The 22,667-nt window shown below is 45.7% G+C and overlaps 1 protein-coding gene and 2 long non-coding RNA genes across 3 annotated transcripts in view; 1 reads left to right on the top strand and 2 right to left on the bottom strand.

Annotated features, from left to right (window-relative positions):
• LOC116363924 (high affinity choline transporter 1) overlaps positions 1-13,636 on the top strand; it is a 36,444-nt gene extending 22,808 nt beyond the window's left edge. Inside the window, exons 4-10 of the mRNA XM_031817257.1 lie at positions 729-884; positions 1,852-2,000; positions 6,143-6,286; positions 8,286-8,439; positions 8,824-9,041; positions 11,551-11,721; positions 12,015-13,636. Of these exons, the coding sequence (XP_031673117.1) occupies positions 729-884; positions 1,852-2,000; positions 6,143-6,286; positions 8,286-8,439; positions 8,824-9,041; positions 11,551-11,721; positions 12,015-12,398 (1,376 nt within the window). The 3' untranslated portion in view covers positions 12,399-13,636. The remainder of the gene's footprint in view (positions 1-728; positions 885-1,851; positions 2,001-6,142; positions 6,287-8,285; positions 8,440-8,823; positions 9,042-11,550; positions 11,722-12,014) is intronic.
• A 4,471-nt stretch (positions 13,637-18,107) lies between these two features.
• On the bottom strand, positions 18,108-18,751 carry LOC116363921 (uncharacterized). The gene is made up of 3 exons (XR_004207905.1): positions 18,701-18,751; positions 18,446-18,559; positions 18,108-18,266 (listed from the first exon to the last, which is right to left on the bottom strand). It is a non-coding gene; the product is annotated as an uncharacterized LOC116363921 (long non-coding RNA).
• Positions 18,752-22,009: 3,258 nt separating this feature from the next.
• On the bottom strand, positions 22,010-22,667 carry LOC116363923 (uncharacterized). The gene is made up of 3 exons (XR_004207907.1): positions 22,617-22,667; positions 22,357-22,470; positions 22,010-22,168 (listed from the first exon to the last, which is right to left on the bottom strand). It is a non-coding gene; the product is annotated as an uncharacterized LOC116363923 (long non-coding RNA).

Below are 22,667 nucleotides of genomic sequence, written 5' to 3'. Positions count from 1 at the left end.
CCTCTCTCTCTCTCCCCCTCCATCCCCTCCTCTCTTCTCCCTCCCCCCCCCTCTCCTCTCCCCCTCCATCCCCCTCTCTCCCCCCCCTCCTCCTCTTCCCCCCATCCCCCTCCTCTCTCTTCCCCCCTCCATCCCCCCCTCTCTCTCCCCCTCCATCCCCCTCCCATCCCCGCCTCTCTCTCCTCCCCCCCCTCCCTCCTCTCTCCCCCTCTCTCCCCCTCATCCCCCTCTCTCCCCTCCTCTCTCTTCCCCTCCATCCCCCTCCTCTCTCTTCCCCCCTCCATCCCCCTCCTCTCTCTTCCCCCTCCATCCCCCTCCTCTCTCTTCCCCCTCCATCCCCCTCTCTCCTCTCTCTCTCCCCTCCATCCACCTCTTCCTCTCTCTCCCCCCCATTTATCCCCCTCCTCTCCCCCTCCACCCCTTGCTCTCTCTCACCCTCTATCCCCCTCCTCCTCTCTCTCCCCCTCCTCCTTTCTCTCCCCTTCCATCCCCCTCTCCCTCTCTCTCTCCCCCTCCATCCCTCTCTTCCTCTCTCTCACCCTCTATCCCCCTCCTCCTCTCTCCCCCCCCTCCATCTCTCTCTTCCTCTCTCTAATCCTCTATCCCCCTCCTCCTCTCTCTCCCCTCCTCCTCTCTCCCCCCCCCCTCCATCCCTCTCTTCCTCTCTCTAATCCTCTATCCCCCCCCTCCTCTCTCTCCCCTCCTCCTCTCTCTCTTTTGTGATGCAGGTGGTTTTTTCTTCGCCAAGCCAATGAGGGAAAACAAGTACGTGACAATGATGGATCCGTTCCAGATAAAGTATGGCAACGTCCTGAGCAGCCTGCTCATCTTCCCAGCGCTCATTGCAGACGTCCTGTGGGTCGCAAGGACGCTGGTCAGCCTAGGTAACCAACTGTTTCAATGTTTTATTGTGGACCTAGAATGACCAACTGATATAATGTTTGAATGTTGCCTAGGTAACCAACTGGTCCTGCAGTACAGTATGTTCTCCAACCCTCGACACACACACGCACGCACACACACACACACACACACACACACACACACACACACACACACACACACACACACACACACACACACACACACACACACACAGACACACACACACACAATCTCTGAAGGGGCTAAAGAAAATATAAAAAAGAGATACTCATACTCAGCTCAGTGTTATGAGTGTTCCGTAGCTCAGTGTTCCGTAGCTCAGTGTTCCGTAGCTCAGTGTTCCGTAGCTCAGTGTTCTAAGTGCTCCGTAGCTCAGTGTTCTGAGTGCTCCGTAGCTCAGTGTTATGAGTGTTCCGTAGCTCAGTGTTCCGTAGCTCAGTGTTATGAGTGTTCCGTAGCTCAGTGTTCCATAGCTCAGTGTTATGAGTGTTCCGTAGCTCAGTGTTCCGTAGCTCAGTGTTCCGTAGCTCAGTGTTATGAGTGTTACGTAGCTCAGTGTTCCATAGCTCAGTGTTCTGAGTGCTCCGTAGATCAGTGTTCTGAGTGTTCCATAGCTCAGTGTTATGAGTGTTCCGTAGCTCAGCGTTCCGTAGCTCAGTGTTCTAAGTGCTCCGTAGCTCAGTGTTCTGAGTGTTCCGTAGCTCAGTGTTATGAGTGTTCCGTAGCTCAGTGTTCCGTAGCTCAGTGTTCTGAGTGTTCCGTAGCTCAGTGTTCTGAGTGTTCCGTAGCTCAGTGTTCCGTAGCTCAGTGTTCCGTTGCTCAGTGTTCCGTAGCTCAGTGTTCCGTAGCTCAGTGTTCCGTAGCTCAGTGTTTCGTAGCTCAGTGTTCCGTAGCTCAGTGTTCTGAGTGTTCCGTAGCTCAGTGTTCCGTAGCTCAGTGTTCCGTTGCCCTCCCTGTGTGCTGCAGGTGGCACTATGAGTGTGATTCTGGACCTGCCCTATGTCTACTCCATCTGTATCAGCTCTGTGGTGGCCATCATCTACACTCTACTGGGAGGACTCTACTCTGTAGCCTACACCGATGTCATCCAGCTCATCCTCATCTTCCTCAGTCTGGTGAGTGACAGGCGGCCATTTTGAATCCAATCCAACTTTATTTAAAGAATATTTCAGCTTGATGATCAGTCGTAGCCATTCGAATCCAATCCACCTGTATTTGAAAGGAAATGCCAATATACTTACAGGCCCAGTGCAGTAAATCGAGATTTTCTTGTGTTTTATATATTTTTCCACGCTAGGCTGGAATAATACTGTGAAATTGTGAAAATTATGATAATGCCATTTTAGTGTAAGAGCCGACTGAAATTTCTTCTAGATTTTCTAGGATGGAGTTTTGGCCTGCCTGGTGACATCACCAAGCGGGAAATTAGTTAATAGACCAATAAGAAAGAGTTCCAAACCTCTCGGACAATAACAGAACACTCCCAGACAGTCCCAGATAAATTCTTTGTTAAGAAGTGACTTTTGTTTCCTTTTTTACCATTTTAATTGAAAACAATTACAGCACTTAATTATTTGATATTGAGATTTTAAAAAAGAAACAACCTCATTGGACCTTTAACAATGTGTCTGTGTCAGCGTTCTACCGTAGGTTGGAGGACATGTCTGTGTACAGCGTTCTACCGTAGGTTGGAGGACATGTCTGTGTACAGCGTTCTACCGTAGGTTGGAGGACATGTCTGTGTACAGCGTTCTACCGTAGGTTGGAGGACATGTCTGTGTACAGCGTTCTACCGTAGGTTGGAGGACATGTCTGTGTACAGCGTTCTACCGTAGGTTGGAGGACATGTCTTTGTACAGCGTTCTACCGTAGGTTGGAGGACATGTCTGTGTACAGCTTTCTACCGTAGGTTGGAGGACATGTCTGTGTACAGCTTTCTACTGTAGGTTGGAGGACATGTATTTGTACAGCTTTCTACCGTAGGTTGGAGGACATGTATTTGTACAGCTTTCTACCGTAGGTTGGAGGACATGTCTTTGTACAGCTTTCTACCGTAGGTTGGAGGACATGTCTGTGTCAGCTTTCTACCGTAGGTTGGAGGACATGTCTGTGTACAGCTTTCTACTGTAGGTTGGAGGACATGTCTGTGTCAGCTTTCTACCGTAGGTTGGAGGACATGTCTTTGTCAGCTTTCTACCGTAGGTTGGAGGACATGTCTTTGTACAGCTTTCTACCATAGGTTGGAGGACATGTCTTTGTACAGCTTTCTACCGTAGGTTGGAGGACATGTCTTTGTCAGCTTTCTACCGTAGGTTGGAGGACATGTCTTTGTACAGCTTTCTACCGTAGGTTGGAGGACATGTCTGTGTCAGCTTTCTACCGTAGGTTGGAGGACATGTATTTGTCAGCGTTCTACCGTAGGTTGGAGGACATGTCTGTGTCAGCTTTCTACCGTAGGTTGGAGGACATGTCTGTGTCAGCTTTCTACCGTAGGTTGGAGGACATGTCTGTGTCAGCTTCTACCGTAGGTTTGGATGACATGTATTTGTCAGCGTTCTACCGTAGGTTGGAGGACATGTCTTTGTACAGCTTTCTACCGTAGGTTGGAGGACATGTCTGTGTCAGCTTTCTACCGTAGGTTGGAGGACATGTATTTGTCAGCGTTCTACCGTAGGTTGGAGGACATGTCTGTGTCAGCTTTCTACCGTAGGTTGGAGGACATGTCTTTGTACAGCTTTCTACCGTAGGTTGGAGGACATGTCTTTGTCAGCTTTCTACCGTAGGTTGGAGGACATGTCTTTGTCAGCTTTCTACCGTAGGTTGGAGGACATGTCTGTGTCAGCTTTCTACCGTAGGTTGGAGGACATGTCTGTGTCAGCTTTCTACCGTAGGTTGGAGGACATGTCTTTGTCAGCTTTCTACCGTAGGTTGGAGGACATGTCTTTGTCAGCTTTCTACCGTAGGTTGCAGGACATGTCTGTGTCAGCTTTCTACCGTAGGTTGGAGGACATGTCTGTGTAAGCTTTCTACCGTAGGTTGGAGGACATGTCTTTGTACAGCTTTCTACCGTAGGTTGGAGGACATGTCTGTGTCAGCTTTCTACCGTAGGTTGGAGGACATGTCTGTGTCAGCTTTCTACCGTAGGTTGGAGGACATGTCTGTGTCAGCTTTCTACCGTAGGTTGGAGGACATGTCTGTGTCAGCTTTCTACCGTAGGTTGGAGGACATGTCTGTGTCAGCTTTCTACCGTAGGTTGGAGGACATGTCTTTGTACAGCTTTCTACCGTAGGTTGGAGGACATGTCTTTGTCAGCGTTCTACCGTAGGTTGGAGGACATGTCTGTGTACAGCTTTCTACTGTAGGTTGGAGGACATGTCTGTGTCAGCTTTCTACCGTAGGTTGGAGGACATGTCTTTGTCAGCTTTCTACCGTAGGTTGGAGGACATGTCTTTGTACAGCTTTCTACCATAGGTTGGAGGACATGTCTTTGTACAGCTTTCTACCGTAGGTTGGAGGACATGTCTTTGTCAGCTTTCTACCGTAGGTTGGAGGACATGTCTTTGTACAGCTTTCTACCGTAGGTTGGAGGACATGTCTGTGTCAGCTTTCTACCGTAGGTTGGAGGACATGTATTTGTCAGCGTTCTACCGTAGGTTGGAGGACATGTCTGTGTCAGCTTTCTACCGTAGGTTGGAGGACATGTCTTTGTACAGCTTTCTACCGTAGGTTGGAGGACATGTCTGTGTCAGCTTTCTACCGTAGGTTGGAGGACATGTCTGTGTCAGCTTTCTACCGTAGGTTGGATGACATGTATTTGTCAGCGTTCTACCGTAGGTTGGAGGACATGTCTTTGTACAGCTTTCTACCGTAGGTTGGAGGACATGTCTGTGTCAGCTTTCTACCGTAGGTTGGAGGACATGTATTTGTCAGCGTTCTACCGTAGGTTGGAGGACATGTCTGTGTCAGCTTTCTACCGTAGGTTGGAGGACATGTCTTTGTACAGCTTTCTACCGTAGGTTGGAGGACATGTCTTTGTCAGCTTTCTACCGTAGGTTGGAGGACATGTCTTTGTCAGCTTTCTACCGTAGGTTGGAGGACATGTCTGTGTCAGCTTTCTACCGTAGGTTGGAGGACATGTCTGTGTCAGCTTTCTACCGTAGGTTGGAGGACATGTCTTTGTCAGCTTTCTACCGTAGGTTGGAGGACATGTCTTTGTCAGCTTTCTACCGTAGGTTGCAGGACATGTCTGTGTCAGCTTTCTACCGTAGGTTGGAGGACATGTCTGTGTAAGCTTTCTACCGTAGGTTGGAGGACATGTCTTTGTACAGCTTTCTACCGTAGGTTGGAGGACATGTCTGTGTCAGCTTTCTACCGTAGGTTGGAGGACATGTCTGTGTCAGCTTTCTACCGTAGGTTGGAGGACATGTCTGTGTCAGCTTTCTACCGTAGGTTGGAGGACATGTCTGTGTCAGCTTTCTACCGTAGGTTGGAGGACATGTCTGTGTCAGCTTTCTACCGTAGGTTGGAGGACATGTCTTTGTACAGCTTTCTACCGTAGGTTGGAGGACATGTCTTTGTCAGCGTTCTACCGTAGGTTGGAGGACATGTCTTTGTACAGCGTTCTACCGTAGGTTGGAGGACATGTCTTTGTCAGTGTTCTACCGTAGGTTGGAGGACATGTCTTTGTACAGCGTTCTACCGTAGGTTGGAGGACATGTCTTTGTCAGCGTTCTACCGTAGGTTGGAGGACATGTCTTTGTCAGCTTTCTACCGTAGGTTGGAGGACATGTCTTTGTCAGTGTTCTACCGTAGGTTGGAGGACATGTCTGTGTCAGTGTTCTACCGTAGGTTGGAGGACATGTCTTTGTCAGTGTTCTACCGTAGGTTGGAGGACATGTCTTTGTCAGCTTTCTACCGTAGGTTGGAGGACATGTATTTTAGTGAAAACAGTGGGAGCTACTTATCTTGAAATGTTCTGGAAGTAAAATACTCACTGATCCTCATGTTGTTGTCACAGTGGATCTGTTATGACGACCAACCCTAACTCCTCCCCCTCTCCTCACCTCTACTCTCCTCTCACAGTGGATCTGTTATGATGACCAACCCTAACTCCTCCCCCTCTCCTCACCTCTACTCTCCTCTCATAGTGGATCTGTTGTGATGACCAACCCTAACTCCTCCCCCTCTCCTCCTTCCCATCCCCTTGCATCACCTCTCCCCCCTCCCCCCTCCCCTCACCTCTACTCTCCTCTCACAGTGGATCTGTGTGCCATTTATGATGACCAACCCAAACTCCATGGACATCACTCTGACCGCATTCAACGAGACGTTCCAGGCCCCCTGGGTCGGCAAGCTGGAGCTTAGAGACGCGGGGAAGTGGATTGACGACTTCATGGTCCTGGTGAGTGATCGGAAACACACAGACGCACACACAGACGTAGGTACACACACACACACAAGTATCATAGGTACACACACTAACTTGCAGCTGCCATCGATGTTGATGATGAGAACTGCTCCAAATTGTGGTTATTGATGAGGTTGTGTTTGTGCCGTTGCATGCGGCTCTGCAGGCCCATGCGAGAACAACATGGTTTGCCACATGAGGGGCAGGTGAATTCTCCACTAGAGAGCCCCTGCTCCACCATGGTATAGCCGTGCCATTCCATTCTCCACTAGAGAGCCCCTGCTCCACCATGGTATAGCCGTGCCATTCCATTCTCCACTAGAGAGCCCCTGTTGCACCATGGTATAGCCGTGCCATTCCATTCTCCACTAGAGAGCCCCTGCTCCACCATGGTATAGCCGTGCCATTCCATTCTCCTCTAGAGAGCCCCTGCTGCACCATGGTATAGCCGTGCCATTCCAATCTCCTCTAGAGAGCCCCTGCTCCACCATGGTATAGCCGTGCCATTCCATTCTCCTCTAGAGAGCCCCTGCTGCACCATGGTATAGCCGTGCCATTCCATTCTCCTCTAGAGAGCCCCTGCTGCACCATGGAATAGCCGTGCCATTCCATTCTCCACTAGAGAGCCCCTGCTCCACCATGGTATAGCCGTGCCATTCCATTCTCCACTCTGTGATCCCCTGGCTCCGTCTTTGGGCCTTTTCACTGCTGCACTGTGTTGTCTTTGACTTGACCTCTATCTACCTCTTCTCCCTCTCAGAAAAAAACCCCACAAAACTAATTTGACCTTTCCCTTCTTCCTTTCTTTTAGCATTTCTTTTCCCTTTTTTTTCAGATATTCTCTATATCGCACAGGGTTTGTTTTTATCCTCTGTTCTCAGAGAAGATCTCTGTCTTTCTGCTGTACTTCAAATCATGTTGCCACCTTACGGATGTCCCTGACTGTCCTTAATAAATAATCATGTTGCCACCTTACGGATGTCCCTGACTGTCCTTAATAAATAATCATGTTGCCACCTTACGGATGTCCCTGACTGTCCTTAATAAATAATCATGTTGCCACCTTACGGATGTCCCTGACTGTCCTTAATAAATAATCATGTTGCCACCTTACGGATGTCCCTGACTGTCCTTAATAAATAATCATGTTGCCACCTTACGGATGTCCCTGACTGTCCTTAATAAATAATCATGTTGCCACCTTACGGATGTCCCTGACTGTCCTTAATAAATAATCATGTTGCCACCTTACGGATGTCCCTGACTGTCCTTAATAAATAATCATGTTGCCACCTTACGGATGTCCCTGACTGTCCTTAATAAATAATCATGTTGCCACCTTACGGATGTCCCTGACTGTCCTTAATAAATAATCATGTTGCCACCTTACGGATGTCCCTGACTGTCCTTAATAAATAATCATGTTGCCACCTTACGGATGTCCCCGACTGTCCTTAATAAATAATCATGTTGCCACCTTACGGATGTCCCCGACTGTCCTTAATAAATAATCATGTTGCCACCTTACGGATGTCCCTGACTGTACTTAATAAATAATCATGTTGCCACCTTACGGATGTCCCTGACTGTACTTAACAAAAATTACAAAAGTCATTATGCGGCAGGGTAGCCTAGTGGTTAGAGCGTTGGACTAATAACTGGAAGTTTGCAAGTTCAAATCCCTGAGCTGACAAGATTAAAAATCTGTCGTTCTGCCCCTGAACAGGCAGTTAACCCACTGTTCCTAGGCTGTCATTGAAAATAAGGATTTGTTCTTAACTGACTTGCCTAGTTAAATGAAGGTAAAAAAAATCACTATATTCTCTAAATGACAAAACAGACACATTGATGAAGGTGTAGGACAATACACATTGGTGTAATTTAATAATGGCCTCATTAAAGGCTTTTTAAATGGCAAAACCACACGGGTGGCTGGACGTGGATTTGTTTATGCCACTTAGCACCTGTTATTGAGGAGATGTTGTGTTCTCAGGCTCTGGGAGGCCTGGCCTATCAGGCCTTCTACCAGAGGATCCTATCAGCGTCGTCCTACACCCAGGCTCAGGTCACCTGCTTCGCCTCCTCAGCTTTCTGCCTGGTGCTGGGGGTCCCGTCTGTCTTGGTGGGGGCTGTCGCTGCATCCACAGGTAACACACACACACGCCACACAGGCGCACACGCCGCGAGCCATGCGCCACACACACACACACACACACACACACACACACACACACACACACACACACACACACACACACACACACACACACACACACACACACACACACACACACACACACACACACACACACACACACACACACACACACACACACACACCGTAGTGAGGGTATGTGACAGAACAGTACAACTCCACAGGAAGTGTCTGTTTTTATGCAACAAGCACAACATTGCCACACAGCAGCCAGTTGTTGCACTAGAAAAGGGTCAGTGAGGGTTTGTGAACCTAAAATAAAAAGGTTATTTCACAAACTGGACCAATGACTAATGTTTATTTATGTGTTGTTCAGACTGGAACCTGACTAGCTATGGTTCTCCGACCCCATACGAGCGTGGCCAGGCCGGGTCCATCCTCCCCATCGCCCTGCAGTACCTCACCCCCTCCTACGTCTCCATCATCGGCATCGGGGCCGTCGCTGCCGCCGTGATGTCATCCATGGACTCCGCCCTCCTCAGCTCCGCCTCTATGTTCTCCTCCAACATCTACAAGAACATCATCAGGAATCAGGTTCGGAGACAAAACGTTACAAAACGTCACTTCATTGTTTTTTCAACGTAACTTCAACGTTACTTCAACGTCACAAAACCCATCAGTGGATTTTTTATTTATTTTTATGACGTTATTGTGACGTTAGAAAGTCATCCTAAGGGCTCTTAAAATGTCACAAACACCAACAAGTCGTCATAAAACGTCACAGAACCACCGAAACGTCCCCAAATGACCAAACTCAGACAAACATCAACACCACTAGCATACATTGAGACAGAAAACAGACTGTTGGCAAAACAACCACAATCCTGTTATAGCAAGCACTTCTATTTTGACACGCTCACTTGTACGAAAACACGCGCACACGCACACGCACACGCACACGCTCACACACGTCTCCATTTGGCCCTCCTGCTGTTCAGAGGATTTAATATTTTTTGGGAGGGTTTTGAATTCAACTGTTTCATGGGAAACATGTTTTTCGTTCCTGTTTTTCTCTGTTGGGGGTCTGAAAACGAGGGCTTTTGATTGGTTAAGAGCATTATGTATAGACAACCTTGTGTTGTGTGGGCAGCTGCATGATATTTACAGCCAATCACAAAATTACATATTATCCACACACATACCTACTGCCAGATTATCATACCACTATATTACACACACATGCCTACTGCTGGCTTCGAGAAGTAATGGGGCCTATTGACTGACTGACTGACAGACAGACAGACAGACAGACAGACAGACAGACAGACAGACAGACACGCTAGGAGCAGTGAGTTGAATCCTAAGGACAACATGTTGACCAGACAGCATCATCCTCTTCCTGACCAGACAGCATCATCCTCTTTCTGTCCAGACAGCATCAGTCTCTTTCTGACCAGACAGCATCATCCTCTTTCTGACCAGACAGCATCATCCTCTTTCTGACCAGACAGCATCATCCTCTTTTTGACCAGACAGCATCATCCGATTTCTGACCTGACAGCATCATCCTCTTTCTGACCAGACAGCATCATCCTCTTTCTGACCAGACAGCATCGTCCTCTTTCTGACCAGACAGCATCATCCTCTTTCTGTCCAGACAGCATCATCCTCTTTCTGACCAGACAGCATCATCCTCTTTCTGACCAGACAGCATCGTCCTCTTTCTGACCAGACAGCATCATTCTCTTTCTGACCAGACAGCATCATCCTCGTTCTGACCAGACAGCATCATCCTCATTCTGACCAGACAGCATCGTCCTCTTTCTGACCAGACAGCATCATCCTCATTCTGACCAGACAGCATCATCCTCGTTCTGACCAGACAGCATCATCCTCGTTCTGACCAGACAGCATCATCCTCGTTCTGACCAGACAGCATCATCCGCTTCCTGTATTGTGTTTCTCCTAACCACTGTGCCTCCATTTTGGATCTGTCCTGACCACTGTGGCTCCATCTTGGATCTGTCCTGACCACTGTGGCTCCATCTTGGATCTGTCCTGACCACTGTGGCTCCATCTTGGATCTGTCCTGACCACTGTGGCTCCATCTTGGATCTGTCTTGATCTGTGCTGACTACTGTGCCTCCATTTTGGATCTGGCCTGACCACTGTGCCTCCATCTTGGATCTGTCTTGATCTGTGCTGACTACTGTGCCTCCATCTTGGATCTGGCCTGACCACTGTGCCTCCATCTTGGATCTGTCTTGATCAAATCAAAATCAAATCAAATTTATTTATATAGCCCTTCGTACATCAGCTGATATCTCAAAGTGCTGTACAGAAACCCAGCCTAAAACCCCAAACAGCAAGCAATGCAGGTGTAGAAGCACAGTGGCTAGGAAAAACTCCCTAGAAAGGCCAAAACCTAGGAAGAAACCTAGAGAGGAACCAGGCTATGTGGGGTGGCCAGTCCTCTTCTGGCTGTGCCGGGTGGAGATTATAACAGAACATGGCCAAGATGTTCAAATGTTCATAAATGACCAGCATGGTCGAATAATAATAAGGCAGAACAGTTGAAACTGGAGCAGCAGCACAGTCAGGTGGAAGTTGAAACTGGAGCAGCAGCATGGCCAGGTGGACTGGGGACAGCAAGGAGTCATCATGTCAGGTAGTCCTGGGGCATGGTCCTAGGGCTCAGGCCCTCCGAGAGAGAGAAAGAAAGAGAGAAGGAGAGAATTAAAGAACGCACACTTAGATTCACACAGGACACCGAATAGGACAGGAGAAGTACTCCAGATATAACAAACTGACCCCAGCCCCCCGACACATAAACTACTGCAGCATAAATACTGGAGGCTGAGACATCTTGGATCTGTCCTGACCACTGTGGCTCCATCTTGGATCTGTCCTGACCACTGTGGCTCCATCTTGGATCTGTCTTGATCTGTGCTGACTACTGTGCCTCCATCTTGGATCTGGCCTGACCACTGTGCCTCCATCTTGGATCTGTCTTGATCTGTGCTGACCACTGTGCCTCCATCTTGGATCTGTCTTGGTCTGTGCTGACCACTGTGCCTCCATCTTGTGTCTCTCTCTCCTCCAGGCCTCAGACAGGGAGATGCAGTGGGTGATCCGTACCTCGGTGGTGGTGTGTGGCCTGGCGGGGACGGCCCTGACCTTCCTGGATAACAGTGTTCTGGTTTTCTGGCTGGTGGGCGTCGACATGTCATACACAATCATGTTCCCACAGCTTGTCTGTGTCCTCTTCTTCAAGGTAGGGGTGGATGAGTGGGTGAGCATCACAGGAGGCTGCTGAGGGGAGAACGGCTCATAATAATGGCCCAATCGGAGCAAATGGACTTGCATCAAACACCTGGAAACTGTGTGTTTGATACCATTCCACCTAATCCGCTCCAGCCTTTACCACCAGCACGTCCTCCCCAATTATAGTGCCACCAGCCTCCTGTGGTGGATGTGTGTAGAGATTATTTGTGAATTCTGCATGTCGTGATATCCATCTACAGTATCTATTCATCTTTCTAGTGATTGGTTCATTCATTCCGCTAGGTGTCCAACGGCTACGGTGCCAGTGTGGGGTATCTCCTAGCGTTGGTCCTCCGTATCCTGAGTGGGGAACCCCTCATCAACCTTCCCCCTGTCATCCACTTCCCTGGGTTCAGGAAGGACGCGGAGGGCGTGATGACCCAGTTCTTCCCGTTCCGTACCACCATCATGCTGACGTCTCTCTGCTCCATCCTCGTCGCCTCCGGCGTCACCTCCGTCATCTTCAACAAGGGCCTGCTGTCGGAGAGGTGGGACGTGTTTCAGATCAAGAGGTCGCAGGCCAAAGTGACAGCGCTGACCAGACTGAAGAAAGAAGAGAGTAAAAAGGACTGCGTGGAGGCCAAGGAGGCGGTGGTGAACAAGCAGCTTCTGGACACCAGCTGCTGAACAGAGGGGGACGATGGAAACTGAGGACGGCCATGGGGGGATTGAGTGAGTGAGCATCACAGGAGGCTGCTGAGGGGCCATGTTGAGGCAAAGGGTTTTGTTTGGTCGGGCGGACATTTTGTGTTTCTGCTGAGGACTCGAAGGATTTTGGAGATGGGAGGATGGTCGAAAAACACGCAACAACAACAACAACAACAACAACAGAAAGAACACCCAATATGACATCATAAAGCATTGTGTTGCTGGTAAAAAAAAATTGCCAGACACTCGACAGTTTCCAGTGACCCGGGCTAGTTACACAAATACAATGTCGCGAAGACCAACGGCAGCTCTGGGAGAGACGTTCTTATGAACGACATTTCCTATTCCACAAGGGGTGGAGTTTTATTTTGTCTGACTTTCTTTACTGCGACAAATGATCGAAACAGTGTTTTTTCAAAGCAACGATGATTTTGCCGAATAACTTTTAAAAGGTACACACGGGGCACGTGATGTCATCACATAACTATAAAACAGTTTATACCCTACGGTTCATTCTAAATGAACTTGCTAACTCGCTTGCTAAATCTATTTTTAAAACTACAACTTTTTTTATGTTTATTTGCAGGGAAAAGGATTGTCTTGACTTTCAAGAATGCCTGAATTGCCCTCGCTTTGCTTTTCTGATTGGCTGAATGCAAGTTTCACCATCCAATTATTACAGATCTACAGGAGTGGACGTTTCACCATGGCAACAACTAGGCACATGAGAATGATTAAACTATGGCAACTATTAGTCAATTCTTACGCAAAATGTGTTGTTGTAGGTGTGACCTCACTACGTCCAGTTGTTATCAACACAAGACATTTGAATGGAAACACACCTTAACAGGCATCTGTCTTCTAGTCCAACTTTCTAAATCTCGACAAAAGTTCATGGACATTTGGTTTTTTTTGTGTTTGTTTAGGTTTTGTGGGTCGGTTTTGACACTGTGATTTGGGAGGTGAAGGGTAGAGACTGAGAAACAACTATCCGATTGATCCTCCCTGAATATAACTTTTATACTGTAACTCTGGCTCCCTAGTGGCTGTATCACATCCGGCCGTGATTGGACGGCACACAGTTGTCCCAGCGTCGTCCGGGTTTGGCCGGGGTAGGCCGTCATTGTAAATAAGAATTTGTTCTTAACTGACTTGCCGAGATATATAAAGGTAAAAAATAAAATCTGGGGTGACCAGAAGCCCCAGTCTTAAAAGCAGCCATTTTGTTTGTTTGTTTGTGTGTGTTGTGTGTGTTGTGTGATAAATCTGGCAATTTATTACGACTGCACACAACAACAAAAACTCAAGAATGCTAGATACTCCTCTCCACCCCCCTCCTCTTTCTCCTTCCCCTCATCCTCTCCACCCCCCTCCTCTTTCTCCTTCACCTCTCCCCCTCTACTCCCCTGTTTCTCCTTCCTCTCTCTCCCCCTCTCCTCCCCTGTTTCTCCTTCCACTCTCTCCCCCTCTACTCCCCTGTTTCTCCTTCCTCTCTCTCCCCCTCTCCACCCTGTTTCTCCTTCCACTCTCTCCCCCTCTACTCCCCTGTTTCTCCTTCCTCTCTCTCCCCCTCTCCTCCCCTGTTTCTCCTTCCACTCTCTCCCCCTCTACTCCCCTGTTTCTCCTTCCTCTCTCTCCCCCTCTCCACAATGTTTCTCCTTCCACTCTCTCCCCCTCTACTCCCCTGTTTCTCCTTCCACTCTCTCCCCCTCTACTCCCCTGTTTCTCCTTCCTCTCTCTCCCCCTCTCCACCCTGTTTCTCCTTCCACTCTCTCCCCCTCTCCTCCCCTGTTTCTCCTCTCTGGCCAGATGCAGCAACATAAACAAGACCTCTCTCTGTTTTCTAAGAGGTGTTTGTCCAGTATAGTTGTGTTCTATGGTTCTATATGCAGAGCTGTGGTTTAACATAGAGGTCCAACCTCTTTTTCTTTCTGTGTTTTTGATTTGAATTTTCATACCAAACAAAGTGTTGTACAGAGAGAACCTCTTTATTTCTGAACTCCAAATTTACAAGCCCCTAATTCCTAGGGCCCCTTTAAACTAGGGCCCGACACCCTAGCCCCTTTAAACTAGGGCCCGACACCCTAGCCCCTTTAAACTAGGGCCCGACACTCTAGTCCCTATGTCTTAGCTTCTACTACTTAGCCCCTACATCTTAGCCCCTAGACGTCAAACTCATTCCACGGAGGGCAGAGTGTCTGCAGGTTTTCGCTCCTGCCTTGTACTTGACTGATGAATTAAGGTCACTAATTAGTAAGGAACTCCCCTCACCTGGTTTCCGAGGGCTTAATTGAAAGGAAACACCTAAAACCAGCAGACAACGAGGCCCTCCAGAGAATGAGTTTGACACCCCTGTCCTAGACACTCCTATGGATCTCATATAAGCATCACAGTGACGCTTTCATCTGGCCTTTTTATGATTGGCTGGGTGGAACTGTTACCCTAATGCTTTCACCAATCAGATACTCTCAGATCTACAGTAGTGGCCAGGAGGGAGGGGCTACAGTGCCTGATTTGGAATTCAGAATGTTTGAGTGACAGTTGTAGAAGGGATCTATTATATAGTTTCCTTGATTTCATTGGAAATACATTTTTCACTTTACCTGACATTGACAGTATCACAAAGCGACACCAAATGGGTGTGTGTGTGTGTGTGTGTGTGTGTGTGTGTGTGTGTGTGTGTGTGTGTGTGTGTGTGTGTGTGTGTGTGTGTGTGTGTGTGTGTGTGTGTGTGTGTGTGTGTGTGTGTGTGTGTGTGTGTGTTTTCTTTATTTGTACTATCATCTACATTGTAGAATAATAGTGATGACATCACAACTATGTAATAACACATATGGAATCATGTAGAATAATAGTGATGACATCACAACTATGGAATAACACATATGGAATCATGTAGAATAATAGTGATGACATCACAACTATGTAATAACACATATGGAATCATGTAGAATAATAGTGATGACATCACAACTATGGAATAACACATATGGAATCATGTAGAATAATAGTGATGACACCACAACTATGTAATAACACATATGGAATCATGTAGAATAATAGTGATGACATCACAACTATGGAATAACACATATGGAATCATGTATATACTTCAAAGTAGCCACCCTTTGCCTTGATGACAGCTTTGCACACTCTAGGCATTCTCTCAACCAGCTTCATGAGGTAGTCACCTGGAATGCATTTCAATTAACAGGTGTGCCTTGAGGCAGTCTATACTATACTATTAACCAGGATCCAGTTTCCGATTAACTTAGCCGTAAGATGCTTTTTTTGGGACATCGGCTCCTGGACCCAAAGTGCTCTGGTCTAAAGTAATACACTACATAGTGAATAGGGTACCTTTTGGGACACAACCAGTAAGAACAGACATGCTTCAGCTAGTTATTGAATGATGTGTTTAGTTTCCCTGCCACATGAACAGAACTGATACAGCACTGAGGACCCTGCGGACGGACGACCAGGCCTCTTTTTATACGTGTGAATTGTGATTTGTAATATACTCTTGCACTGTACAGTCTTCGCATTAGATATTATGAAGTATATATTATATACTGCTTTATCAAAGAGCAACATGTAGCCAAAGAGTTGGAAAGAACAGTTCTGTTGCAAAATGCTTCTTAAAAATGGAAGCAAATGAAAAAGGGGAGGGACTTAACTGAATTTGTCCAATAGAAACTATTTTTGGTTGCAACACATCCAATAGAAACTATTTTTGGTTGCAACACATCCAATAGAAACAATTTTTGGTTGCAACACATCCAATAGAAACTATTTTTGGTTGCAACACATCCAATAGAAACTATTTTTGGTTGCAACACATCCAATAGAAACTATTTTTGGTTGCAACACATTCGGTTTGCAACAGAATCGGCGGAATAAAAACACCTCAGATTGTGAACTAGAATGTGTGAAAGGTGTTTAGGTTTATGTCGTACCTCCAGGGTCGTGTTCATTAGGCACCAAACGGACTGAAACAGGGAAAGACGACCTGTACTATTTTTCATTGTGTGTTGCAAAACCCTATCCATTTCGTGTCCTAATGAACACAACCCAGTTATGTTATGTAGTTAGTTACCACATGTAGTTGAATTCAAAAGCAGCGGTTGTATTCTGTGCAGCAGTATGGAGGCATTAATCAGTGGGGGACAACTGGAGAGCTGTAGATAGACATGTAACTTGAGATGTGATCGAGAATCATCCCCATTTCCAGCTTGAGCTACTCCAAACCAGAAGTTGCCTCCCGGGAACATACAAAGAACAAAACTAGAAACGCAACATGTAAAGTGTTGGTCCCGTGTTTCATGAGCTGAAATAAAAAATCCCAGAAATGTTCCATACGGACAAACAGCTTAACTAAAATTATGCACAAATTTAATATCCCCGTTAGTGAGCGTTTTGCCTTTGCTAAAATAATCCAGCCACCTGACCGGTGTGGCATATCAAACAGAATCCTCATTACACAGGTGCACCTTGTTCTGGGGACAATAAAAGTGCCACTTTAAAATATACAGTTCTGTCACAACACATGTCTCAGTTGTCTCAAGTTGAGGGAGCGTGCCATGGACATGCTGACTGCAGGGAAGCCCACCAGCGCTGTTGTAATGAGTATTCTGTAATCTGTCAGGTGGCTGCATGCTGACTGCAGGGAAGCCGACCAGCGCTGTTGTAAGGTGGCTGCATGCGCTGTTGCCCGAGAACTTAATTTCTCCATAAGCTGCCGCCGTCATAGAGAATTTGAAAGTGCATTCAACCTGCCTCAACCACAGAACAGATGTAACCATGCCAACCCAGGACCACCACACTCAGCTTCTTCACCTGTGGGATCAGAGGGGGAATTTGTCTAATCAAGCCGGGTGGGTAAAAGCTCATTGATTGACTGTCCTCCCAGGCCCACCTATTGCTGCACCCCTGGATTAGGGACACATTTTAATTGGCTGATTTCCAAATATGAACTGTAACCATTTTTGCATTTATATTTTTCATTCAGTATAAAGTGATTTCCTAGAACGTTTACAGCTATTAGATTTCCTAGAACGTTTACAGCTATTAGATTTCCTAGAACGTTTACAGCTATTAGATTTCCTAGGTTCTAATGTAGCGGCAAAGTTTTGGCAACACATTTTGGAAACATGAATTAAATTATAATGCAATCTTTCTTAGAGACGATGCTAATCATAACCCAATATGAACAACATCCATTTAGCCCTCTCATACCGTGCATGTGGTCTAAGACAGACAGAGGTAATGGAAGGCTGGCCATCCTATTGCAAGGTTGTACATTGTAAATCCCCAAGGGGTTGTTCAGTACAGTGAATAAAAGGTTGAATTAAAACAACGTCATTCTTAACTGGATCGGTGTTCCCTTGTCAGAGAGGGACTGTAACCTGGGAAACAAAGCCTGTCTTATGTCACTTACAGACAGCAATTATATGAGGGTCAAGCAGAAAACTGCACAAATTCATGGCGGAAATGAGAAATCAGATGAATACTGCAGTCACACAGGCTGGCTAGATAAAAATTGTAAGAACAATTATTAGCAAGAGACCTGATTAGTAAATAGACCAATTGGTTTACACAGACTGCCTGTGTAAACAGCCTAGTAGAAATGCCTTAATATGAACACAAGCTCAGTCAAGATGAATTGAACAAATGCCAGCAACACAGTGATTAGTCTACATGGCTTTTATTGAGTCAGTGACTTGGGCAGCCATGAGGATCCAGTCCAGAATGGAGAGTTCAGGTTTGAGAAACAGTCCCTCTGGGATGTAGCTTGTAGGTAATGACAGCAGCCATTTCAGGATTCCACCTGCTTCTCCTGGTCAATGACTGTAGGTGAGAAGAATGGCTTAAACGGACAGCAATAGAGAATTGTGACGTCGATGCTAATGTGACAAAATTAACCACCGAAATTCAAGTTGGCATACCCATCAGAGTGCCTTAATTCAAGGTCTAGTAGCCATCAGGTTTCATAATAAAACCAGTGGCTACTAAGGCATTGTATTTACCCTCTTTGGTAGGTAGAGTGTTCTTCTCCTCAGTCTCAGTCTTCTTCAGTTTAGTCATGTCAAACTGAGCGATCTCACTCACATCTGGTTTGTCTGCCATTGTTGATTTGGGTTCTAATGAAACAGATTGGTGTTAAATAAACAGCCAATATGATGAAGTTCCCAGACTTGGAGTGATACTATTAGGCAAACATTTTACTGAAGTTATTCATCTGCTGACAGTCTAAACCATAAGCTATTGAAGCACAGACCTACCTTAAACCTCCACAGGTACTGCACCACACAAAATGGATTGTAAATAAGGAAGGAATAATCACCTTCATTTCCGGAATCTATTTATGAGAATGGAAAGGAACGCTGATTACTAGCAGGAGGGGCCTTCTAAATTTCTAAGTGGTGGCACCTGTTCATTCACCTGTTTAACATCCAATTAGCATAATTGGATCGGCTACTGTGGAACACCGAATGAAGTGAGCACCCAACTGTAGGATTTAGAATTAACAGAAAAAACTGTTCTGTCACCTGTAATTTATTGTAAAAACCATGCCACATTTTTCTCAAGCTCATTTGATCGACGATTCGGGTTTGTTTACATCAAAATTGAAAAGATAGATACATTTTTTTTTTTTTACTTCACGTGTCTTTAAAAAATGACCAGAGCCAATCAGAAGGCAGGCCTGGGAGTTGGGCTCGGATTCATAACGCGGCTGAATACGGAAAGAACCGAACTGGAGACTCCGTGTGAGAGCAGAAAGTCAAAACGCAGAAAGTCAAAACGTAAAGGTGACCAAAAGTGTCCCCAGTTAAGTGTACATTTGTTACAACAAATGTAAACAGTTTGATTTAGCGAGTGTTGGGTTAAAAAACCGCAGCGTGAAACATTCATTCAGTCAGAGCACCCTGTGTTGTTGTGTGTTTGTTGTCACTGTAAATATAATATCAACACGATTGTATTTCCAACAATCTGTATACAGTCATAACATCATCATGCCCAGTCGTCATTCTCGAGCTGGTATTGACATGACTTCTATGTCACTGGCTTCAATGTAGAATATTTGGCTTCATGTCATGTTGGAATAGCCAACAATAAGAGTAGCAAACAAAAATCCAGCTAGCTGATCAAAGATGGTATATAGCTACTGTATCAGTATTGTCCAGCTAGCTGATCAAAGATGGTATATAGCTACTGTATCAGTATTGTCCAGCTAGCTGATCAAAGATGGTATATAGCTACTGTATCAGTATTGTCCAGCTAGCTGATCAAAGATGGTATATAGCTACTGTATCAGTATTGTCCAGCTAGCTGATCAAAGATGGTATATAGCTACTGTATCAGTATTGTCCAGCTAGCTGATCAAAGATGGTATATAGCTACTGTATCAGTATTGTCCAGCTAGCTGATCAAAGATGGTATATAGCTACTGTATCAGTATTATCCAGCTAGCTGACCAAAGATGGTATATAGCTACTTTATCAGTATTGTTCTGACATATGTGTTAAGTGCATATTGTACACTTGCATATATATGTGTGACAGTGTGTGTGTGAGACTACAAATCACAGGAGGTTGGTGGAACCGTAATTGGAGAGGAGGGGCTCGTTGTAATGACTGGAACGGAATCAGTGGAATGGGATCAAATACATAAAACATGGTTCCAATGTGTTTGATGCCGTTCCATTTGCTCTGTTCCATCCATTATTATGAGCCGTCCTCCCCTCTGCAGCCTCCTGTGGAAGAAATGCAAGTCAGGTCATCATTGAGAGGAATAAGGGCTGGGTAGGTGGGGGTGTCTCCCTGCTTTTTTCTTTGGGTTGTTTACCAATCCGTTCTATCTAGGCTGCCATCAGTTCCTTGTAAATATCTGCTCTTCTATCTAATTTGTGTATATGTCTGTCGCTCCCTGTTCCTCTCCACCATAGCTGTGTCAGCGTTCTACATGTAGCTGTAGGGTGTTCTGAATGGAGGACCATCTTTTGGCACCAGAGTGCTGATGTCTGTTGTGCTGCTGTTGAATGGGGCCTGTTTTTCTCTCTCGCTCCTCCGACAGACAGACAGCTTTATCTTCATATCACAATAACAGCTTTCTAATGCAACTGGAGGTGTTCTGAATATCACTACACAGGACAACTCCCATTGTTAGAGATTAAGACATGAGCATCTTGTCACTATATAAAAGTATCTAAATAGGATGACTAAAGACAGTACAGGATGGGGAATACAGACAACTGAAATTGAAATGATCTGTCATGTCCTATTTATCTATTGACCACTTCCCAATGTGGACCTGACAGAGACAATGGAATATGACATTTTTTGGTAATTGAATGTTTACTATTTGTCTGGATTTTCCATAAAAAATCTTCAAAATCATTGTAACATCAGCAATAACACACAACTTGATTGTCTTTTCAAAATCAAGTTGATTTAAAATTCTTTAATTCTTGGCACACACATCCCTTTAGCGGGATCAATTGTCAACATCCCGTGAATTGCAGAGCTCCAAAATCAAATTACTGAAAATATTACCCTTATGAAATCACAAGTGCAATATACCAAAACACAGTGTAGCTGGTTAATCCACCTGGCATGTCGGATTTCAAAAAAGCTTTACGGTGAAAGCAAACCATGTGATTGTGAGGACAGCTCTCAGCAGACAAAACATTAAGCAGCTAGCAGCAAAGGAGATTGTCACGAAAGTCAGAAAAGCATTAAAATCTTTTAACTTTGATTTTAATATGTTTGCACTAAAGACATGTTCGATAAAGATTTTTATATCCAAGAACCTCCATTTGGTTGGCGCGATTTGTTTAGTAATCCACAGGCTCGTGCGGTCACGACAGGCAGACAAATTCCTAATAGTATCCGTGAAGTTCGTAGAAACATGTCAAAAATGTATCACTCCTCAGGTTTTTACAATAATGGAGACATTTCAACCGTACGGTAGACGTTTCAATAGGAAGAGAGAGTCTCGCTGCAGTGGTGCGCACATGAACAAATCTCAGGACATCTGGCTAGCCACTGACACCATGTGATCATTCTAGCTTATTTTTCAGAATAAAACCCTGAAACTGTGGGGAGAACAAGTTTTTTTTACACACACTGCCGATTTTCCTACTTACAAAGCACGTAGAGGTCTGTCATTTTTATCATAGTGTAACAGATGTGAACAGCTAGCTGTGCGCGCTAAATAGCGTTTCAATCGGTGACGTCACTTGCTCTGAGACCTTGAAGTAGTAGTTCCCCTTGCTCTGCAAGGGCCGTGGCTTTTGTGGAGGGATGGGTAACGATGCGTCGAGGGTGACTGTTGTTGATTTGTGCAGAAGGTCCCTGGTTTGCGCAAGGGTATGGGCGAGGGGACAGTCTAAAGTTACTGTTACAATAGGTCCACTTCAACTCTGACAGAGGGAACCTAATACAAAAATCACATTGTATGATTTAAGTAATTAAGTTGCATGGGGGGAGGGGTCCAAAACAGACTGCCTGTGTAAACAGCCTGGTAGACATGCCTTAATATGATCACAAGCTCAGTCAAGATTAATAGAACAAATGCCAGCAACACAGTGATTAGTCTACATGGCTTTTATTGAGTCAGTGACTTGGGCAGCCATGAGGATCCATTCCAGAATGGAGAGTTCAGGTTTGAGAAACAGTCCCTCTGGGATGTAGCTTGTGAGTAATGACAGCAGCCATTTTAGGATTCCACCTGCTTCTCCTGGTCAATGACTGCAGGTGAGAAGAATGGCTTAAACGGACAGCAAAAGAGAATTGTGACATCAATGCTAATGTGACAAAGTTAACCACCGAAATTCAAGTTCACATACCCAATAGTGTGCCTTAATTCAAAGTCTAGTAGTTCTAGTTGTCAACAGGTTTCATAATAAAACCAGTGGCTACTAAGGCATTGTATTTACCCTCTTTGGTAGGTAGAGTGTTCTTCTCCTCAGTCTCAGTCTTCTTCAGTTTAGTCATGTCAAACTGAGCGATCTCACTCACATCTGGTTTGTCTGCCATTGTTGATTTGGGTTCTAATGAAACAGATTGGTGTTAAATAAACAGCCAATATGATGAAGTTCCCAGACTTGATGTGCAGTAATACTATTAGGCAAACGTTTTACTGAAGTTATTCACCTGCTGACAGTCTAAACCATAAGCTATTGAAGCACAGACCTACCTTAAACCTCCACAGGTACTGCACCACACAAAATGGTTTGTAAATAAGGAA

The sequence above is a fragment of the Oncorhynchus kisutch genome, unplaced genomic scaffold (genome assembly GCF_002021735.2).
Source record: "Oncorhynchus kisutch isolate 150728-3 unplaced genomic scaffold, Okis_V2 scaffold968, whole genome shotgun sequence".
NCBI classification, from domain to species: Eukaryota; Metazoa; Chordata; class Actinopteri; order Salmoniformes; family Salmonidae; genus Oncorhynchus; species Oncorhynchus kisutch.
This window is presented reverse-complemented; position numbering and strand designations above follow the sequence as displayed.